The sequence below is a fragment of the Typopeltis vanoorti genome, chromosome 24 (genome assembly GCF_054136105.1).
Source record: "Typopeltis vanoorti isolate ZY-2024b chromosome 24, IOZ_Tvanoo_1.0, whole genome shotgun sequence".
Classification (NCBI taxonomy): domain Eukaryota; kingdom Metazoa; phylum Arthropoda; class Arachnida; order Uropygi; family Thelyphonidae; genus Typopeltis; species Typopeltis vanoorti.
The window spans coordinates 71,335,372-71,357,244 of record NC_143572.1 but is presented as its reverse complement, the minus strand read 5'-3'; the positions used below and the strand labels follow the sequence as shown (position 1 = coordinate 71,357,244).

The 21,873-nt window shown below is 35.6% G+C and overlaps 1 protein-coding gene across 2 annotated transcripts in view; it reads right to left on the bottom strand.

The window, feature by feature from the left end:
* The window catches only part of Cul4 (cullin 4), a 276,936-nt gene that overhangs the window by 162,281 nt on the left and 92,782 nt on the right, over nt 1-21,873 (bottom strand). For both annotated transcript variants that reach the window (XM_090414048.1, XM_090414051.1), the window contains one exon: nt 7,681-7,853. In XM_090414048.1, the coding sequence (XP_090270174.1) occupies nt 7,681-7,853 (173 nt within the window). The remainder of the gene's footprint in view (nt 1-7,680; nt 7,854-21,873) is intronic.

The following is a 21,873-nucleotide window of genomic DNA, read 5'->3' as shown; positions in this document are numbered from 1 at the left end:
TTCTGATTGATTAGTGTGAGAATTGGTAATCTGTATATCATAGATAGGCTGATAACTTAAAAGTCTCTTTACTAGCAGTGGGAAACAGGGAGTAAGATTAAGTAGGATTAACAGTGAGACATATGCTAAGCAGATTAAAGTTAAATTAAGAGTAAAGTTGCATAGAGTTAGTTATGACATAAGGTTCTGGGAGCACAGCATGTATAAGCTTATCCAAAGTGCAGTTGAATTTAAGATACAAGACAATAAGGAAGAAAACTTTTACAATGATGCAGCTGACAGGATATAATCCACAATTAAATTCGAGTATAGTAGATTGAGATAGTTTTGGCAAAGGATTGGGTAGTTAGCAATTAAGACATTTTGAAAGTGATGAATATTGACAATACCGATTGTGACCTTACTAGTACTAACATGGATGACAAGGAATTCTTTAGGACTGCAAATCTTCACCTTGTTATTCCATCGTTTTCTGGAGACGATCATGAAGATATACATTCATATTTCAGGTTTGCTGAAAAGTTGAGAAAAACAGAGAGATGGTCAGACTTCCAGTTATTAATTCTCCTCAGAAATAAACTGGTAGGCAAGGCAGAGAATTTTTTAAATCCCTCCCCACCCCATCCTATGAGACACCTTGGAATATACAAAGTTTAAGGATACTCTGATATCTCAATATTCTAAAGTGTAAGCCTGAATCTATGAAGAACAGCAAAAATGCATGCAAGGAAACAAAGAAAGTGTAACAGAATTTTATAATAGATTACTAACCCTTGCAAATAGTCAGTGTCCCTGGAGAAGAAAACCTGCATTTAGATTTGGCAGTTTTCCATCAATTTCATTTAGGGTTGAAACATGAGTTAAAGGAAGTTGCATACAAGAAAAAAATAAAGAAATAAGAGGAGTGTTACCTCATGGTCAAAGAAAGATAGGAGAGGCTTGGTGCTGCATTTAGGGTTGAAGCATGAGTTAAAGGAAGTTGCATACAAGAAAAAAATAAAGAACTTAGAGGAGTGTTACCTCGAGGTCAGAGAAAGAGTAGAGGCTTGGTGATATTCATCCTGCCTCTAACCCCAGACAAGTGCTCTCCAGAGAGCAGTCAGGTGGTCCTACCAGTAACACTAAGGATAAGAATGCTGAAAGAAAGAAAAATCCTCAAGAGAAAAACAAGAAAAGGAAAGTGACCTAGAGAACACAACTCACATTAAAGTAGTAGACAAAAGTAAAATTACTATACCGATGTCAACAGACTTCTCAGGCATGGAGACATTAAAAATGTTCATTAGACAGGACGTAGAAAGGCTACAACACCAGTGATTGAGCGGCAAGATGCAATTATCAAGCAATTAGAAGAACTCAGGCTGGGAAACTCACAAAACATGTCGTGTCAAGATAAGGAGAATAGTGAGTGGAAAAGAGGAGAAACCCCCCCACCCCAATGTTACAACTGTAACACAAAGTAGGACATCTTGCTCGAAACTGTTTCAAGAAGAGGAAATCTCCCCCCCCCCCCCCCATATAATGTATGAGTCAAATGTCATGGTTCCTCACAGCGGTTCAGTAAACAACCTGAGCAAAAGAAAAGATAATATCAAAAAGAGGTCTGGAAAATCGCTGACAATCATTTAAGGTTTAATAGAAGGGATACCTTGTGATGTCCTGCTGGATACTGGATCCAAGTCTTGGTGATAACCTGGTCATTCTTCAATAGAAGAAGTACCTGTATATCAAATGTGAAAGAGCTGAAAAAACCGATCAGGCTAACAGGCACCCTGATGTGAGATATGTCCACTGAAAAAGGTGAGAGTTGACATTAAGCTGCCTGAATTGGCCTTGAATGTCTCTCAAGAGTTAATCATTCTCCCCAAAACCTCTAGTCCGAGCATTCAAATTATTCTGGTATTAGATTTCTCAGAGATGCAAATTCTCCTACGATTTCCAGGAGAGAAAAATTTCCCTAATGGGAATTGAATATGCACCTAATAAAGGTAGTGTTCAGAAGTCTCAGGCATTAGAAATTGATGAGAGAACCGAACGAGTAGATAGATGCAAAGTTAAGACTTGTGAGCAAAGAGAAGAGAATGGAGACAAGTCAACAAAATGCATCAAACTCTTCCAAAAATTCTTCAATAGCTGAAAGGCTACACAAGGAAATCGTAACTAGCACTTACATAATTTCGAGTTGCACCAGCAGTTAATCAAAGGAGAGAGAACAAGAGCACCAACATTATTTCGAGTGCTGCACCAGAAGTTAATCAACGGAAAGAGAACATGATCGACTGGACAATTGGTTCACATCAAGGGATGGAATATTGTTTAATAACTGATCACACCAGTTTAATAACTGGTGTGATCAGTTATTAAACAGTTATTATTGATGATATTATATATCAGTTATTATTGATCAGATACAAAACATAAAACGAGGATTGTAGTGAACAAAAGTGCAAGAAAAAATGAGTTAGGCAAAACAAGAACTAGGAAATCCAATCGGCTTCTGAAAAAAGGAGCAGAAATAGAACAGAACTTAATTCTGTTCTATCTAGACACAATCTGAATTCAAGAGAAAGAAACTAAAGAAAATCATGATCCTCTCCGGAGAGAAATGGAAAGAAAAAAAAGGCCTTTGTAAAATCTCTCGCAATTTGTTAAATTAATTAACTCATCAAGTTCAATTTTACAGAGGTTTCCAAACATAAAATAGGATTTTTATGGTAATTAAATAAATGTAATAAATTTTCTGTAAAATGCATAAAATAATTTCCATTAAGTTGTATGTAAAACGGAAAAGAGGGGATTAAACAGAGATTAGAGTGATGACTAAGCAAAAACAAATGTTCGCAAAGTGGGTGCATATTTTTATGAACATAAGAATATGCACCCACGACAGAGACACGCAAGCAGATGGAACCGAAATGAAGTCATCATGCTGGCGGGTAATCCTGGAAACTATAACATAGTAACAAAGGATTAGAGAAGATATAAAAGAGGACTGAGACGGAACAAGAGCATTCTCAATTTTTTTAGGTTCTTAGTTTTCTCCTTTCCTGGAGAACGGAGTTCTAGGTGTGTGGAGGTGAGGCCGTTTTCGACTGAGCTCCTGTTTGAATGTATGAACATGCTAGAAGAGTGCTACTACCCGAGTCATCACAGAGACTTCAGCAGTTCCTTTCCAGTTACCGATGTGCAATCGCAGCAGCAGTACCGAGGGAAGAATCATCCGACCTTGACCAGCAATTCCCAGAGTGAGAACTGCCACATCGTCCAAGCAACCATGTCACATACACAGTTCAGACAATGATTCAATTGTCTGAACTGTGTATGTGAAAGGTTACTGTAAGCAAGCACATTTTGCTAACGTTTATGAATAATAATTGGAATTAGTATGTATAATGAAAGTGCTTACAGGTATTTGTTAGTAAAATGTTAAATACTGAGCAGATATAATAACAAATAATGTTAATTATGGTTACTAATGGGTAGGTTGATTTTAAATTTGTGCATATAATGGAAGGAATTAAGTTAAGATGTAACTTGTGGGAATAACTACATGCTTATTATAGATAGGTTAGCATCATGATTGGAATAAGTAATGGTTATGTGTCAAGTTCTAAACTGAATTTAGTAGCTACTGTGTACTTGAATAGGCTGAGAGAGACTTCGTCTCCCCTTAGATGTGTGTATTGTACTTTCTTACTAGCTTAAAATAAAATGTTTTGTTTGTTTAACTACCTAGCCTGATCAATTGCAATGGACTATCTTTAAAAAATTCGTGAAGCTGCATGCACTTTAGATTGAGAATTGCCACAACTAGCTACAGGAAATAGCTTAAAGTCTGTTTATTGCTGGTGGGAAACAGGGAGTAAGATAAAGTAAGATTAACAGTGAGACATATGTTAAGCAAGTTAAAATCAAATTAAGAGTAAAGCTGCATAGAGTTAGTCGTGATATAAGGTGCTGGGAGCACAGCACGTATAAGGTTAACCAAGGCGCAGTTGAATTTAAGATACAAGACAATAAGGAAGAAAAATTTTACACCAGCATAGTCGACGACCATTGAAATTTACAAGGCCAAAGGTGGCCCCACTCGGTAGTAGAAATGTAATTAAAACACTTTTTTTTTTGTTGTTTTGGCTCTTCATATAATTAGTAATTAAAACAATTTTTTGACCACAACTAGGTGTTCCAATACTTTTGTGAATAGTGTATATTTTCTCTGCAGTTAAACTAAAAATATACCTCCCTCCAAAATTAAAAAATAAATAAATAAATAAAAATTTATCTCAAAAATTTCACAAAAAACATCTCATACTCACCCATCAGATGTTGGGCGAGTATGATATGTTGTCATGGGTGAATAAAGATGATTGTCGAAAGAGGAATCTGGATCTGTTGTTACCTAATTCACCTTCAAGAAACTCAGTTTAAGTGACTGCTCCTCTTGATAATTCAGATCACAATCTCATCCAAGTTTCATCCCTGGTGGAATGTCCATCCTTCAGCCAATTCACAACCCACATGATTTTATCCCCCTTCAACAGGTATCCAGATACCTGTTGTTGTTCTTACAGAAATAATCCACATTGGAATGGAAGCTTGCATTCTTCACTCTGTTCAAATTTTCCAAAACATATCAACCATGATTCTACACAACATATGCAGGGCACTCAAAGAAAATAAAACAGCCTCTTACAAGTGGCTTCAGACCAAAACACCAGTTTTCCACACGGTTGCCAGCAACACTTGTAAAACAATCATCAAAAGGGCATATATATATATATTCAATGAGGATTAATGTAGAAATCCTGCCCAAAGCTGTTGGGTGCAACTTTTGTCCATCTGTACTACCTCCTCATCCTAATAGTAGCACTGTAACCACATAAAGCCAAGGCTTGTCTGGCTTCGTTCTTCTCTTTCAACTCATCCCACAGATGACCATGGCAAATTACCTCCTTCTCTGCCTAGAACATGGCATCTCATGCCTCCTGTGACCTTCCACCAGAAAGACATCAGAAACTTGAATAACTTGGATACTAATGTTCGACAAATACACAAGCCCACTCACCCGTGATGAGTAGCTGCACAATGGAAAAAACAGATTCTTTTTTTTTTATTTAAAAAAAAATGTTTTAAACATTTTTAACTCTACAAACACAGATGATGCACCACTGATCAATTTATGGAATTCCTACTGTCTTATTGAGAAGTATCAATAAACAAAGGGCAGCTTGTCCTGATGGAATCCCATCCAGTGTGCTAAAAGATGTGCTCCTGAACTAACACCTATTCTGCCATCTATTCACTAAACTGTACTCAACGGGCATCCACCCTACAGCATGAAAAAAAAAACATACATATACAACCAGTTCCCCCCTCAAAAAAAAAAAAAAAAAGGTGATAAAATGTCTACCATCTACCTACTGTTCTCACCTCAGTTTTGTCTAAAGTAATGAGAAGATTATCAACAGTCAACTTCTTCAGCACTTGAAAAACTGACATCTAATTAGTGACCAGCAGGAGATCTCCTGATCTACATCATGCACATGGGGCTCATTCCATGGAAAGGTTTTGAGACCTGTGCCATTGCTCTTGAACATCTTCAAGAGTTTATGGCATTGAGGGCTTCTCAACAAGTTACTATCATTTGGACTGCCTTCATCCTTGTGTAAATGGACTACCAATTTTCTCTGAGATCAATCCCTAAGTGTAATGTGGATGATAATCTCTCCTCAGACTTTCCTATCAACACTGGTGTTCCTCAAGGTTCTGTCATTTCACCCATCCTCTTCCTGATTTATATAAATTACCTGCTCTCATTAATTGCAATCCCTATTCATAGTTTTACTGATAACAGCACACTCTGCTTGTTCTACTCATATGATAAGCCATGCAAGTGCTCAAACATCTGAAGCTTCAAGATCACTTGCAATACGTGCCATGAATACTGATCATAGAATCCTTGATTGGAGTGAAACCAACCTAGTCAACTTCAATGCTTCCAAAACATAGTTTTTGGAAGCATTGAAGTTGACTAGGTTTTATTGTTTTCTCGAAAAAAAAAAAAAAAAAAAAAAAAAAAAAAAAAAAAAAAAAAAAAACCTCAGATCTTTTCCAATTACTTTTGATAATCCTCAGTTCAACAGTCAAGACTAAATCTCTCTTCTCACACCAACTCTTATTCCCAACCTTTCCTGGTATAATTACATCACTTCTATAGCATCAGTTTCCAAAAAACTCTGCATCCTTTTCTGCTCAAGATATTACTTCTCTGCTGAATAGAGAAGTAACATCTTGCTCTGTATAAATCTTGTGGAACTGCTCTCATATTTGAGATGGTACACCTAAGCCCTCCCTAAAATTTCTTGATGCTGTTCAGAAAAGGGCAGTTTGGTTGATTAATGACATCTCTTACTGACACTCATCTGCCATTTTCCCAAAGAAAATCAGCTTCAGCATTGTCTCTCTTCTACAGATATTTCCAAGGCCACTGTTCAGCAGAACTATCATCCATTATACCTTCCATTTCTACAAGATCTACAGGAACTCAAGCAACAGCTGCTCAACATCCCTTTTCAGTTGAACAGCATACTCATCGAACTTGTCACTCAATTCTGTGGAATAGCTTCCACCATGAAACATTTTCAAAGGCCTAAACCTCCAACAGTTCAAGAAGAATATGAACAGATTACTTTGGTCTTGACCCCTGCTCACACATCGCACTGATTTGGTATAGGCCTTATTCCCTCTCATGTGTGGAAGGGATATGAAAACAACGATAAATCATTTATTTCAAGTAAACAGTATATATGTTAATTATTTTTTCTAAATAAGTCAAAAGTGTCATGTAGCAATTTTACTTATTAAGTTAATGGAGTATTGTATTTCAGATGATGGCTGCGAAACATACTCTTCCATCTTGTACCTTGTTTACATGTTAACATATAGACTGAAAAGCTTGTAACATATAAACAATGTCTCATCATGTAACTCATACATGGTAAATTTACATGAGACAGAAGATTGTGACAAAATATCTTTTTTTTAAAAAAAAAAAAAAAAAAAGTCAGAATTTCAGTGATCATTTTAAAGTATTCTGATGATCAAGTAATGTTATATCAGTGACATTACTCATTGATCATGGACTTGTTTTAATCTTTCCAGCATCTTCTCACTTGCAGACTTTCTTTACTTCAAATTGAAGGCTTTGTTCAAAAATAAAGTTCAGTTTTTTATAACACTGTGTACACATGTGCGTGCATGCACAAACACACACACACAAATTTCCAATTAATAAACAATTTTTGGTATACAGTAGACACATTCTGAGATTTTTGTACTTTATACCTGAAATTGTTAAGGTAAAAGATGCATTTCATTTTTAACCAGTAAAGGTTAGATGTTTCACTTAACACCTTAAATATGTAAAAGTATAAATGAAAACATTTCAAATAAGTACTGGTGTGCACACAAGCACAGAATCATATATAAACTACTCGATAAAATCATACTGATTATTGTGTAGCAACACTGTGTGCGTGCAATTTCTGAAAGCTACACAAATAATCAGTTGCAGAGCACCAGTTTATTCATATTGGCAATGCCATGTTAATTTTCAATCCAATTTACTAACCATTAAAAATCAACTTATACTAAGAATTCAAAATAAAATGATAAACTTACTTTGTTGAGTGGTCAAGGTAGTATAATAACCTTTCCCACTCTTCATTTAACCTTTTATCAACATGTTGAAGATAAGCTGGTACTTCTTGTTCGTGCATAAGTCGTTGCCCTTCTGCTGCATATAATTCTTCAGTTGCTTGAAGAAATCTAACTTCAAATGCTTCTTGATAAATCTGAAATTGCAGTTATGTATATCAGGGTGATTTAGGTGAGCATTTTAAATTCACAATATAATGAAATAATGATATAAAATACTAGAAAAATTCTAAGACATTTTACAAGCATAAATAAGTGCTGCTAACCATTCTTGATTGCTATGGACTCAAAAGGTTTCCTGTTTATGACTATTTATTATTATTATTAGAGACCTCCAGGGCATCAAGAACTCATAGAGGCAGGCCATATTATTTGCACCAGCTGTCATACCTGTTCTTGAATTCATCTGCACTACTTGCACACACACAACATCCAACTGCAATCCACTTCAATCATGCACTACTCTATGAGAAAAAAATTTAGCCCTAACTCCCTTCTCAACAGCATTCATTCTCAATTTCCATTGATGTCAAGTTCTTTCCCCATCCTTTATAAAATGAAAAATTTCATCTACTGAAATTCTGTATAACCCTTTCAGAAGTTTGTAAATCTCAATCATATCACCCCTCTTTCTCCTGTTTGCTATCGGCAGCCTACATACATGGAATACAGGTTTTGTTTTCATAACCTGTATTCCACAATCCTGATATCCATTTTGATACTCTCCTTTGTATACTCTTGTCTTGTTCTTATCTAATTCCTTACTTATGCAGACATCTTTAAACATACTTGATAAGTCCAACAGAACAAACATAGAATTGTTCTATCTTCATAATCATTTCCATAATAATAACCATACCCATCATTAACACAGTTATCTAACAATGTCGCTCTTACACACAAATTCTCATAATTCCTCCCATCAGAAATCCGTTTCCCCTGACTCTGTGTTAGGTCTTATATCAATGAATTTTTCAAGACTCCTGATGCCAAACACATTCAAATATAGTCCATCCCTCTTATACAAATCCAGTCTTCCCTCAAACTCACTCCACACATCCAAAAACTCGCATCTATTTCTTCTACACAGCCTAAGCATCAAATCATTTGCCACTGTAGCCTTTCTTCTTAATCCGTTTTTATCATATTGAGTAAATATACTTACTATTTTCACTTTCTCACTCTTACCTCTTCCAACAACCCCTTTCATGTCCTCTCTCATCAGAACTTATCGCCAGTTGAGTCATTAGTGACTACTACAATTATGATCTTGTTGACTTTTCTTTTCTGTTTTTGAATTGATTGTGTTATATTTTTAATTTTTGCACCGAGAAAACTTGACGTTATAACCTGCTCATCAATGGCATGTTTTATGATAGTCACCATACCAAATAACATCCTTCTTTTTATAATCAACTTGACTTATGAGATTTTTTTGTTATTACGCACTAACTTACCTGATTCCGTGCTTTGCTTTCCATTTTGCTACTGAAATTTTTTTATTCTCCCTGTGTTCCTCTTAATGCCACTCGACTTTCTGTAGTTCCCTACAAAAAGTTGAGCGGTAGAAACTCATTTGTCTAATAATCTGCTTTAACCTAGTGATCTCAGAGGTTAAATTATTTTCAACATCCTCTTTAATAATGTCTTTAGTGGAGAAAAACCTTTATGTTCACCACTTCGTTATTCTTGTTAGCGTTTCATTTCTTCTGCGTTTCTGGTGCCATTTTATATATGTATTTAATAATAAAATATTACAATAAAAATATGTTATAAAGACACTAAATACTCTAAAAACACGAAAATCTACTCTACTATACAATAAAACTAATTTTCTAAGGAAAAAACACAATAAAACAAATAAAAATCACTAATTTTCATGAGCCTAAATTACACCAACCACTCACAATATAACCTCAAACCCGAAAATGATATATGGAAGTAGTGGAAAAATTTACTTTCTCAATATAATAAAATAATGATATAAAATATTAGAGAAATTCTAAGACATTTTATAAACATAAATAAGTGCTGCTAACCATTCTTCACTGTTATGAACCGGAAAAGTTTCCAGTTCATGACTATTTATATAAGGGAGTAGAGTTGAAAAATTTATTTAAACAACACGCATTAACATTATGTGCATTTGCAGGCCAACTAATTCCTTAATTATCATAAAGATAATAATAGCATAATCCTATATCCCTATACTCAAGAATCAAGAAATATTAATTCAGCAAATCATATTCTTCAAGTAATTTTGCCAATAGTAAAAGAATTTACTGTTACATCAGATTATATAACAATTGTTGTAAGTGAAATCAATGTGAGCAGAGATCTAAATTATTTTCCTGACTCATATAAATGAACAATTAGCAAATGAATGAAGAAATATTTCACAAACACAATTTTTTTTTCCCTTGCTAGTCAGACTGAACAATACTGCTTTGTTTAGTTTAGAATTTGTTTCCATATGTAGGTTGAACACTGTATTATATCGTAAAGAGGTCAAAGCATAATATATAGCCACTGCCAGCCAAAACAGCCTTACTTTCTTGTGATGTAGCCCGTTTTCACAAACATCACTCTGGTGAACCTGGCAATACTACTGCCAATGCAAAGTCGTATCTTCCCTAGTTGGAGGAAATTGTAACCAGTTCTGTAGTGTTTAGGCAGTGTTTCAATGACGTGAAACACTGCCACCTTGCTAAATGGCGGCCTGAAGCAGCTGTTGTCGTGTTTGGTCTTTACAGCAAGCTCTCCAGTTTCCGTTACCTTCTTCCTTCTTTTAATGCAGTAAAGGGCTTGTATCAGATTACACAACATCCTTCCAGGATATCATATATACATTGAAGGAAGCATGACTCTTCCTCATTTAAGGGTACAACAGTACAATGGCTGTGAAGGCAAGCCAACAACAGAATCATAACAAATTAAACTTCAAGACCAATTAGTGCAGAGATGGGCAATCTTTACTAGTGGCACACATGTTTATTAAATTAGAGGACAATTCTTTAAACTCTTATAGAATTGAATTCTGGTGTAACACGACAACTATTTTAAAATTTAAAGGAATATACATACATATTATTTGCAGAAATGCACAAAATACTTATTCGAGACACTGTGATTGTGAGCATAATGAACTAAGCTGATTGTATTTATTACAAAATATTATTACCAGAATTACTTATGTTTAATTTTAATGTCTTTATTTTAAAATATTTAGCTCAGTTTCATAGCCACTGTCAATACAGTTATAGGAAAACACTAAAAAGAACAACAATTCAGTTGAAAGCACATGATATTATGTGCACTATTGGCTGCAGGAGAACAGCTCCAGCTGCATTAATAGACATTCAAAATAAATTACAATAAATTATTTAATTTTGTTAATAAATTAAAAGAGAGACGTGGGAAGGCTGTCTGCAAGGATAGAAAAATCAGAACTCCATGGACACGGGAAGTTCAAGGGGCAGTGATGTAAAAGAAAAGACCAGATCAAAAGTTCCTGGCAAATAAGTCAGCTTGCACTCTTAGAAAATACAGAGACAAATGTAAGAAATCTAAACACTATATAAAACTAGCTAAACAAAAGTCATGGGAAGACTTTGGTAAGAAAGAATATAAATATCAAGAAGGTGGCAAGATATTCTGAAGGTTGTTGAAGAAGCTCAGAAATAAAGGAAAGAGTGCTGAAGGAATTAGAGATGATAAAAGTGAGATGAAAACTGGAAAAATAGATATCCTTGAAGTATGAAGTAATTATGTTGAAAGTTTATTTTTCACTTGGTTAGACTATAATAAATTTAGTTTAATCCTTTATCCAAGTGTGAGCAAATAAAGTTTGCTCCTGAAAGTATTTCAGGACTGGGGTAAGGTAGTACAACACCGGACAACTCGTTGCAAAGGTGGAGCAAGCTAACATCATCCTATCTCAGTATCTCCCAAAATGCAAAACACATCTTGCGGATATGTATAATGTTATGCATTAAGGGGAGGGCCACTACCCAGACTAGTTTCAACCTTTATTGAGGTCTCTTCAGTGGGAACCCAGTCCTGAAGATACTTTCAGGCGCAAACTTTGTTTGCTCACACTTGGATAAAGGATTAAACTAAATTTATTATAGTCTAACCAAGTGAAAAATAAACTTAATATCTTTCTCTAAATCCAGAGTAATTTAATAAAAAGGTGGCACACCGTTTGGCAACTCCTATAGGTAGAGATGACCTTGCTATTGCTTCTGCCTGGTATCTCCACATATTGGCCTGGCTCCGACTGAAGAGAGTTCAATAAAGGTCGAAACTAGTCTGGGTAGTGGCCCTCCCCTTAATGCGTAACATTATACATATCCACAAGATGTGTTTTGCATTTTCTTCCATTTTCTCTCCATTTTCTTTTCAATAATATTTCTGTATTTTAGTCTAAACTGTAGACTAAAATACAGAAATATTATTGAAAAGAAAATGGAAGAGTTTGAGAACAGGAATCAAACCTTGGAGATTCAGTGGCAAACTCTGAAGGAAACATTGATTGATTCTGCCAGAGAGGCATGTGGTGAGGTTGTGTGCAAAGATAAAAAAATCAGAACTCCCTGGTGGACACAGGAAGTTAAAGAGGCAGTGAAGGAAAAGAAGAAAGCATATCAAAAGTTCCTGGCAAATAAGTCAGCTTTTACTCTTACAGAATACAGAGACAAATGTAAGAAAGCTAAACAGTGTGTAAAACTAGCTAAACAAAAGTCATGGGAGGACTTTAGCAAGAATATAGAAAATAAATATCAAGAAGGTGGCAAAATATTCTGGAGGTTGTTGAAGAAGCTTAGGAATGGAGGAAAGAGTGCTGTAAAAGGAATTAGAGATGATAAAGGTGAAATGAAAACAGGAGAAAAAGATATCCTTGAAGTATGGAGTAATTACTTTGAAAAACTGCTAAATGAAACAAGCAGTGATGACAGCACAGTGATAAAAAACATTGACCAGGCATATAGTCAGGAATACATATCCATACTTGAAGTAGAAAAAGCCATCAAAGGCTTGAAATGTGGAAAGGCAGCAGGAGTAGATGATATTCGACCAGAAATGCTGAAGTATGGTGGTATAAGAGTCTTACAGTGGCTGCACTGCATAGTTCAGAAAGCCTGGACAGAGCGACGAATTCCCGATGATTGGAGTAGAGCTCTCATAGTACCCATATATAAAAAGGGAAATAAAACTGAATGTGAGAATTACAGAGGTATTTCCCTACTGAGTGTTCCTGGCAAGATCTATGCAAGTATACTTGAGAAACGGTTGAGAAGAATTGTGGAAGAAAAGCTTGGTGAAGAACAAGCTGGATTCAGGCCAAATAGAGGCTGTCAGGATCAGATCTTCACTTTACGACAAATAGTCGAGAAAGCAAGGGACAAAGATCTGTATTTAAGTTTTGTCGATTTGGAAAAGGCATATGACAAGGTGCCAAGAGAGAAGCTATTCAATACGCTGCAGTTATATGGTGTCAATGGGGCATTATATCAAGCAATGCTTAGTCTTTATTTGAGTTGTGAGTCAGCAGTTAGAATTGAAGGAAGTACAGGAAGATGGTTTAATGTTAAATCTGGTGTGAGACAAGGATGTACATTATCCCCTCTGTTATTCATTATCTATATGGATCACATTATGAAGGAATGTGGTATTAAACCTGATATCAAAATTGGAGATGTTAATGTCAGCTCTTTGCTTTATGCGGATGATGTTATACTTCTAAATAAATCCGCTACAAGTCTGCAAGATTCTCTGACTAAATTGAATAACTGTTGTAATAGATATGGTATGAAGGTCAGCAATAAAAAGACAATGAAAATAGGCAGAATCATTGAAAATGTCAACTGTGTTGTGAATGGAGAACCTGTGGAACAAGTAAAACATTTCAGCTACTTAGGCATGATTTTTAGTGAAGATGGTAAATTAAATATGGAAATAGACAACAGAATCAACAAAGCTGGTATTGTAGGCAGTCAACTGAATAAATTTATATGGAATAAGAGCGAAATTAGTCAAAACACTAAATTAGCTGTATACAAGACAGTGTTCAAACCAATTTTAACTTATAGATCTAAGAGCTGGGTCAGAAGTAAAATACTTGATCAAAGACTAGAGACCACAGATATGAGCCTCCTGAGAAAAATTAGGAGCATGAACATATGGCATCAATGGCAATATCATATTAAAACGAGGATATTAGGAAAAAAATTGACATGGTTAGCATCTAGAAATGTGTTAGCAGAACTAATCTCTGGTGATATGGTCACTTAAACAGACTGCGAGAGGAAAGATTTGCAAAACAAGTGTTCTCTGCCAGGTTGGCAGGAAAAAGACCCAAAGGAAGACTGAGATATAGGTGGATTGATATAGTAAAAATTGCCTTACAAGATGGAAATATAAGATCTGACAATGTTGGAGTCTTGACTGGTAACAGATTGATTTGGAGGATAATTGTAGATAAGAAGTTAGTAATGATGTAAATTTTTCATGTAGTATCATCATATCCTGTACATTGTTGAGGATACATGTCAGGAATTTGATGATGATGATTAACATATTTTTATTTCATTCATCATCATCATCAAATCAAATCAAAAGACTTTAACATATTTTTATTTCATTCAAGGACTTTCAGAAAAATAGCAGGCTTACTTCGACATATTAATATACAAGTCGCTTTCCATCCAGTTCGCAAACGTAATACCTTCCTTATCTCATCTAAAGATAAATATTCTCCTCTTTCTTATCCTGGAGTTTACAGAATCCCCTGCTTTTGTCTAATTGTGGACAAATTCATCAATCTGCACAAATTTGTCTTGAACATCAGAAATACATTTACTAAAATGAAGAGTCAAACAGCTTCACAGTTCAGCAATGCAATATTTATAAAATTCAAGTGGATATTAGATCCAACATTATTTCAAGACAATGTAGAAACTATGAAAGTTTCGTAAAAAAATAAGTTGACTAGAGAGCTTATGGGAATACGACCACGGGCATTTACGAGTCGCCCTAGCATGGACCACTTTAGAAAACATGCACGCTGCCCAGGCATCCATATATTCGCTTTCTAATTTGGTGCATTTTTTTTAAGGTTTCACTGGCCTGACAGCTGTTTTGAACTAGTTGGTTCTCCTCAGAGACCAGGCAGAAACTTTAAGAAAGCAAAAAGTTTCTTTCAACACTAAGGAACTTGAAACGTCGGAGAGGTATATTTTTCATAAGTGAACTCTTGGTCGGTGTGTAAAAGTATTTACTAAAATAAAGAGCCAAAAGGCTTCAGTTCAGCAATGCATAATTAGAAAGTGAATATATGGATGCCTGGGCAGCGTGCATGTTTTCTAAAGTGGTTCATGCTAGGGAGACTCATAAATGCCGGTGGGCATATTCCTGTAAGCTCTCTCTCTGGTCAACTTATTTTTACGAAACTTTCATAGTTTCTACATTCGGCTTTGAAATAATGTTGGATCTAATATCCACTTGATTTTTATAAATCAGGAATACATTTAACTTAAAGAATCCAACAAATGGATTCTTTTAAGTTTAGCAAGCCAGCCATGCCTTATCTACAAAACACAGGACTCAATGGAACAAAATCAAAATGTTACACAAAAGTTACTATCTTCTGGAAACTCTACAAAGAAAGCTAAGAACACACATTCAATACCCAAACCTGAACAAAAGCGATTGCCTAATACTCACCATCCATGTGTTCCTTAAATCATAAAAATTTGTTTCTATTGTAAAAATAATTTATATACTAAATTAGTTTATTGTAATTTATTTTGAATATCTATTAATGCAGATAGTGCTATTCTCCTGCAGCCAATAGCGCACATAATATCATGTGCTTTCAATTGAATTGTTGTTCTTTTTAGTGTTTTCCTATAACTGTATTGACAATGGCTATGAAACTGAGCCAAAAATTTTACAAATAAAAACATTAAAATTAAACTGATTTTATGCAAAGTACTGTGCACATAATGCATATGAGCTTGTGCTACATACTCCTCACTGCACCACAAGCCCCTCTAGCATAATGCATTAAGTATAAGGATATTTAATTTTAAAAAAAAAAATATATATATATATATTGTAATGGCATACTGTTAATGTGTATATACTTATACATAAATACAATCATGTCTACTAATATCTGTGTTTTAAAAAAAATTAAAATGCAATTCTCTTTAGAAATCTCTATATTGAGGACCACTTAAAAAGAAATTTACACTAATACTTCAGAGGAATCCGTGCCTTCAATTTTGATGTTAAAAAAAGTGGGCAGCTGAATTTAAACACAACAGATCTTGGAAAGTGACTCTCACAGTGAATCAGCACAATAGAAATGAAGAAACCATCCAGGAAATCCACACCATGAAAGACTACCAAATTAAAGTGCACAGGATTAGTGTGGCTAAGTGCATCTCAACTGAGTGGATACACTATATCCTAACCAAAGAATTGCATACTTAAATGTGTCTGTCTGCATGGTGGGTGCCACATTTGTTGATACCAGAACAAAAACACATTCAATGTCAGAATTCAAAAGTGTGTTTGGAGCATTTTACAAAGAATACATCAAATTGTCTGAGGAGATTTGTGACTACTGATGAGACTTGGATCACTACTACAAACCAGACAAAAGAAACATCCCAAACTCAACTTCCAAAGAAGACAAATAGTGTCATCAGCTAGCAAAGTTAAAGCATCAGTCATCTTGGATTTTAGAGCCTCCATAGCTCAGTCGGTATAGACAAAGCCCTTTGGTCGGAAAGACCTGGGTTCGATTCCTGTCCATGATGTGAGGAACCTTTATCTGGTCTCTTTCGACTATAGGTGAGCTAGCTGGGCTCATACAGAAGTAGAGGAGTTTTTGACCTGGAAACTTTTTTTTGTCCCTCAGAACAAGCAAACTGGCCTGTGAACACACACAGATCTACAATCATAAATACATTCTTAATACCTCATTAGGACTCAACCAGTCCTAAAGGTCGATTGAGGAAGGGGGGGGGAAGGGAACCCACACGAATAAGATAAGATCTTGGATTCTAAAAGGATAATGATCTGCTATTTTCGAAAGGGCCAAACCATAGATGGAGGGCACAATACTGCACTTACCATCTACAATTACAAGAAAAAATTCAAGAGAAAAGGATAATGGTGCTAAGAAAAAGTTTCACCACAACAACACACAAGCTCACATTCTCAATTGTAAGGGCCAAAGTTTATAATGGAAAGTGGCATTAGGCCTGACATCAAAATTGGGATTTTAATCTTGCCTCCTACTTTTATGCAAATGATTTTACCCTCTTAAATAAATGCAGTGCAAATCTGTAGGATTCCTGAACTAAATTGATAACTACTGTAAGTTCATATTTGAGAAAAAAAGACAAAGTCATGAAAATAGGCATAATAATGGAAATATCAGCTACATCCAAATAGCAAGGCAGAATCTATAGAACAAGAAAAACATTTTAAAAAATGTAGGCACAATTTTTATTGAAGATGGCAAATTAAATATGGAAACAGACAATACCATAAACAAAGCTGGAATGGTGCAGCTAATCGAAGACTTTAACAACAGATATGAGAGTTCTGAGACAGATTAAGGGAGTGAACAAATGACATCGAAAGCAGAATCACATTAAAGTTGATATCTGGAAGAAAATATAAATTTTTAGTATTCAGTAATGCGTGAGGAGAGCTAATCTCAGGTGGTTTGGTCACTTGAACATAATGATAGAGAAAAGGTTAGCAAACAGGTTTTGGATGCCATGATGGAAGGAAGAAAACAGAAGATCAAGATTTAAGTAGATTAATGCAGTTAGAAATGCCTTAGCAGACCAAAATATAAGATCTGAATATTGGATTTCTGATAGATAATAGGACTAATTTGATGGAAGATTTTCAAAAACAGAAAGTTAGTAATAATGTAAACTTATGCTGTATGCACTATCAAAGTATCCTGTACACCTCTCGAGGATACATATCAGGAATTTGATGATTTACATATAAATTAAACTGTTTATGTCATCATCATCATCAAATTCCTGCCATGTACCCTCAAGGGGTGTATAGGATATGATAGTACTACATGAAAAAAATTACATCATTATTAATTTCCTATCTACAATTTTCCTCCAAATCAGTCTGTTACTTGTCAACACTCCAACATTATCAGATCTTATATTTCTATCGTCTAAAGCACTTTGTACCGTATCAATCCACCTATATCTTGGTCTTCCTCTGGGTCATTTTGCTGCCAACCTGGCAGAGAACACTTGTTTTGCTAATCTTTCTTCGCCCATTCTGTTTAAGTGACCATACCACCTGAGATTAGCTCTGCTAACGCATTCCTGGATGCTGACAATGTCAAGTTCTTTCCTAATATCCTCGTTTTTAATATGATACTGCCATTGATGCCATCTGTTCACGCCTATAATCTTTCTCAGGACTCTCATATCTGTGGTCTCTAGTCTTTGGTCAAGTGTTTTACTTCTGACCCAGCTCTCAGATCCATAAGTTAAAACTGGTTTGAACACTGTCTTGTATTCAGCTAATTTAGTGTTCTGACTAATTTCTCTCTTATTCCATATGAATTTATTCAGTTGACTTCCCACCATACCAGCTATGCTGATTCTGTTGTCTATTTCTATATTTAATTTACCATCTTCAGTAAAAATCGTGCCTAAATAGCTGAAATGTTTTACTTGTTCCACAGGTTCTCCATTCACAACACAGTTGACATTTTCAATGATTCTGCCTATTTTCATTGTCTTTGTCTTTTTATTGCTGACCGTCATACCATATCTATTACAACAGCTATTCAATTTGGTCAGAGAATCTTGCAGACTTGTAGCGGATTTATTTAGACGTATAACATCATCTGCATAAAGCAAAGAGCTGACATTAACATCTCCAATTTTGATATCATGTTTAATACCACTTTCCTTCATAATGTGATCAATATAGATAATGAATAACAGAGGGGATAATGTACATCCTTGTCTCACACCAGATTTAACATTAAACCATCTTCCTGTACTTCCTTCAATTCTAACTGCTGACTTACAACTCAAATAAAGACTAAGTATTGCTTGATATAATGCCCCATTGACACCATATAACTGCAGCGTATTGAATAGCTTCTCTCTTGGCACCTTGTCATATGCCTTTTCCAGATCGACAAAACTTAAATACAGATCTTTGTTATATTCCCATGCTTTCTCGACTATTTGTCGTAAAGTGAAGATCTGATCCTGACAGCCTCTATTTGGCCTGAATCCAGCTTGTTCTTCACCAAGCTTTTCTTCCACAATTCTTCTCAACCGTTTCTCAAGTATACTTGCATAGATCTTGCCAGGAACACTCAGTAGGGAAATACCTATGTAATTCTCACATGCAGTTTTATTTCCCTTTTTATATATGGGTACTATGAGAGCTCAACTCCAATCATCGGGAATTCGTCCCTCTGTCCAGGCTTTCTGAACTATGCAGTGCAGCCACTGTAAGGATCTTATACCACCATACTTCAGCATTTCTGGTCGAATATCATCTACTCCTGCTGCCTTTCCACAATTCAAGCCTTTGATGGCTTTTTCTACTTCAAGTATGGATATGTATTCCTGACTGCATGCCTGGTCAGTGTTTTTTACCACTGTGCTGTCATCACTGCTTGTTTCATTTAGCAGTTTTTCAAAGTAATTACTCCATACTTCAAGGATATCTTTTTCTCCCGTTTTCATGTCACCTTTATCATCTCTAATTCCTTTTATAGCACTCTTTCCTCCATTCTTAAGCTTCTTCAACAACCTTCAGAATATTTTGCCACCATCTTGATATTTATTTTCTATATTCTTGCCAAAGTCCTCCCATGACTTTTGTTTAGCTAGTTTTACACAGTGTTTAGCATTCTTGCATTTGTCTCTATATTCTCTAAGAGCACAAGCTGACTTATTTGACAGGAACGTTTGGTATGCTTTCTTCTTTTCCTTCACTACCTCTTTAACTTCCTGTGTCCACCAGGGAGTTCTGATTTTTTTATCCTTGCAGACAACCTCACCACATGCCTCTCTGGCAGAATCAATCAATGTTTTCTTCAGAGTTTGCCACTGAATCTCCAAGGTTTGATTCCTGTTCTCAAGCTCTTTCATTTTTTCTTCAATAATCTTTGTGTATTTTAGTCTACAGCTCACATCTGAGAGCTGCTCAACTTTTATTCGCTTTAAAACTTTCTTACATGTTATTCTTTTCAATATGAAATTCAATTTTATCCTGCTCAAGACTAAATAGTGATAACTTCCAATTTCAAATCGTCTGTACACTCTGGTGTCCTGCACCAGGCAGAAAACATCACTGTCAACAATAACATAGTCAATGAGACTTTTCTTATTCCTAGCCTCTTCTCTCCATGTGAATTTGTGCACATTTTTATGTTGGAACATGGTGTTAGTAATAACCAGTCCATGTCCTGAGCAGAAATCCAACAGATATTTGCCATTATTATTAGCTTTGCTCTTTTCTCCAAATTTTCCCAAAATATTTTTGTATGTCTCACAATCATTTCCTACTCTGCTATTTAGATCCTCAACAAGGACCAACTTTTCCTTTTTCATTGTGTCAGTTGCTTTTTCTAAAGCCTCAAAAAATTCCTCCACTTCTACCTTAGTAGAACCTTCTGTGGGACCATAGGCACAAATAAGTCTCATTGTCCAGTTCCCCATTCTCATATTTGCCCACATTACTCTACTTGAGACTGACTGCCATTCAAGAAGATTAGCCTCGTATTTTGTGTTGAATACTATGGCTACTCCTTCTTTTCCTTGATTGTCATTGCCTGAATATAACATCATCATCATCATCAAATTCCTGCCATGTACCCTCAAGGGGTGTACAGGATATGATAGTACTACATGAAAAATTTACATCATTACTAACTTCCTATCTACAATTTTCCTCCAAATCAGTCTGTTACTTGTCAAGACTCCAACATTATCAGATCTTATGTTTCTATCGTCTAAGGCACTTTGTACCGTATCAATCCACCTATATCTTGGTCTTCCTCTGGGTCGTTTTCCTGCCAACCTGGCAGAGAACACTTGTTTTGCTAATCTTTCCTCTCCCATCCTATTTAAGTGACCATACCATCTGAGATTAGCTCTGCTAACGCATTCCTGGATGCTGACAATGTCAAGTTCTTTCCTAATATCCTCATTTTTAATATGATATTGCCATTGATGCCATCTGTTCACGCCTCTAATCTTTCTCAGGACTCTCATATCTGCGGTCTCTAGTCTTTGGTCAAGTGTTTTACTTCTGACCCAGCTCTCAGATCCATAAGTTAAAATTGGTTTGAACACAGTCTTGTATACAGCAAATTTAGTGTTCCGACTAATTTCTTTCTTATTCCATATGAATTTATTCAATTGACTTCCCACGATACCAGCTTTGCTGATTCTGTTGTCTATTACCATGAATATAACATTTTGTATTTATTGCTCAGAAAGATCTCACCAGTTTTGGTCTTTTTTGTTTCAGTCACCCCTATTATGTCAATCTGGTACTTATCTAATTCCTCAGCTAGCTCCATTTCTTTGCCATTCAGGCTTCTTACGTTATGTTTTTATTACAAATTTGTTCAGTTAATTAACTGCATAATAGATTTTTGCATGTAGCTTTGACTTTGTCATGACTTTGTCTTGAAAAGATTGTCTTGACATGTAATGCTTTTTAGAACAAAAAAAAAGAAAAAAGTATATGCAAATAAGCGTCCACGGAGTTAGCCTAGTGGCTATGCGCTTCACAATCACATGCCTGAGAAAGGAGTGTCCTGGGTTCGATTCCAGTCACCGACATGAGGAGCTTAAGAATCTTTCTCAGTCTTTGCCAAGTTAGCCGGTCTTGGTCATGGTTGGACAGCAAGGTTTTTCTCTTACTGTCCGACCAGCAAGAGAAATTTTCTCTTGCTGGTCTTTTTCTCCCACTTTATCTGGGGTTTTTCATCCTGCAAGCAGACAAACTGGCCCTGTGAACACATGCAGCTACAGCTATAAAATATACTGAGAGGCAGAGGGTCACCTTATCCTCAGGATGGGTACGACTTAGAAAGGCTTAAGATAGCTCTGTAACAGG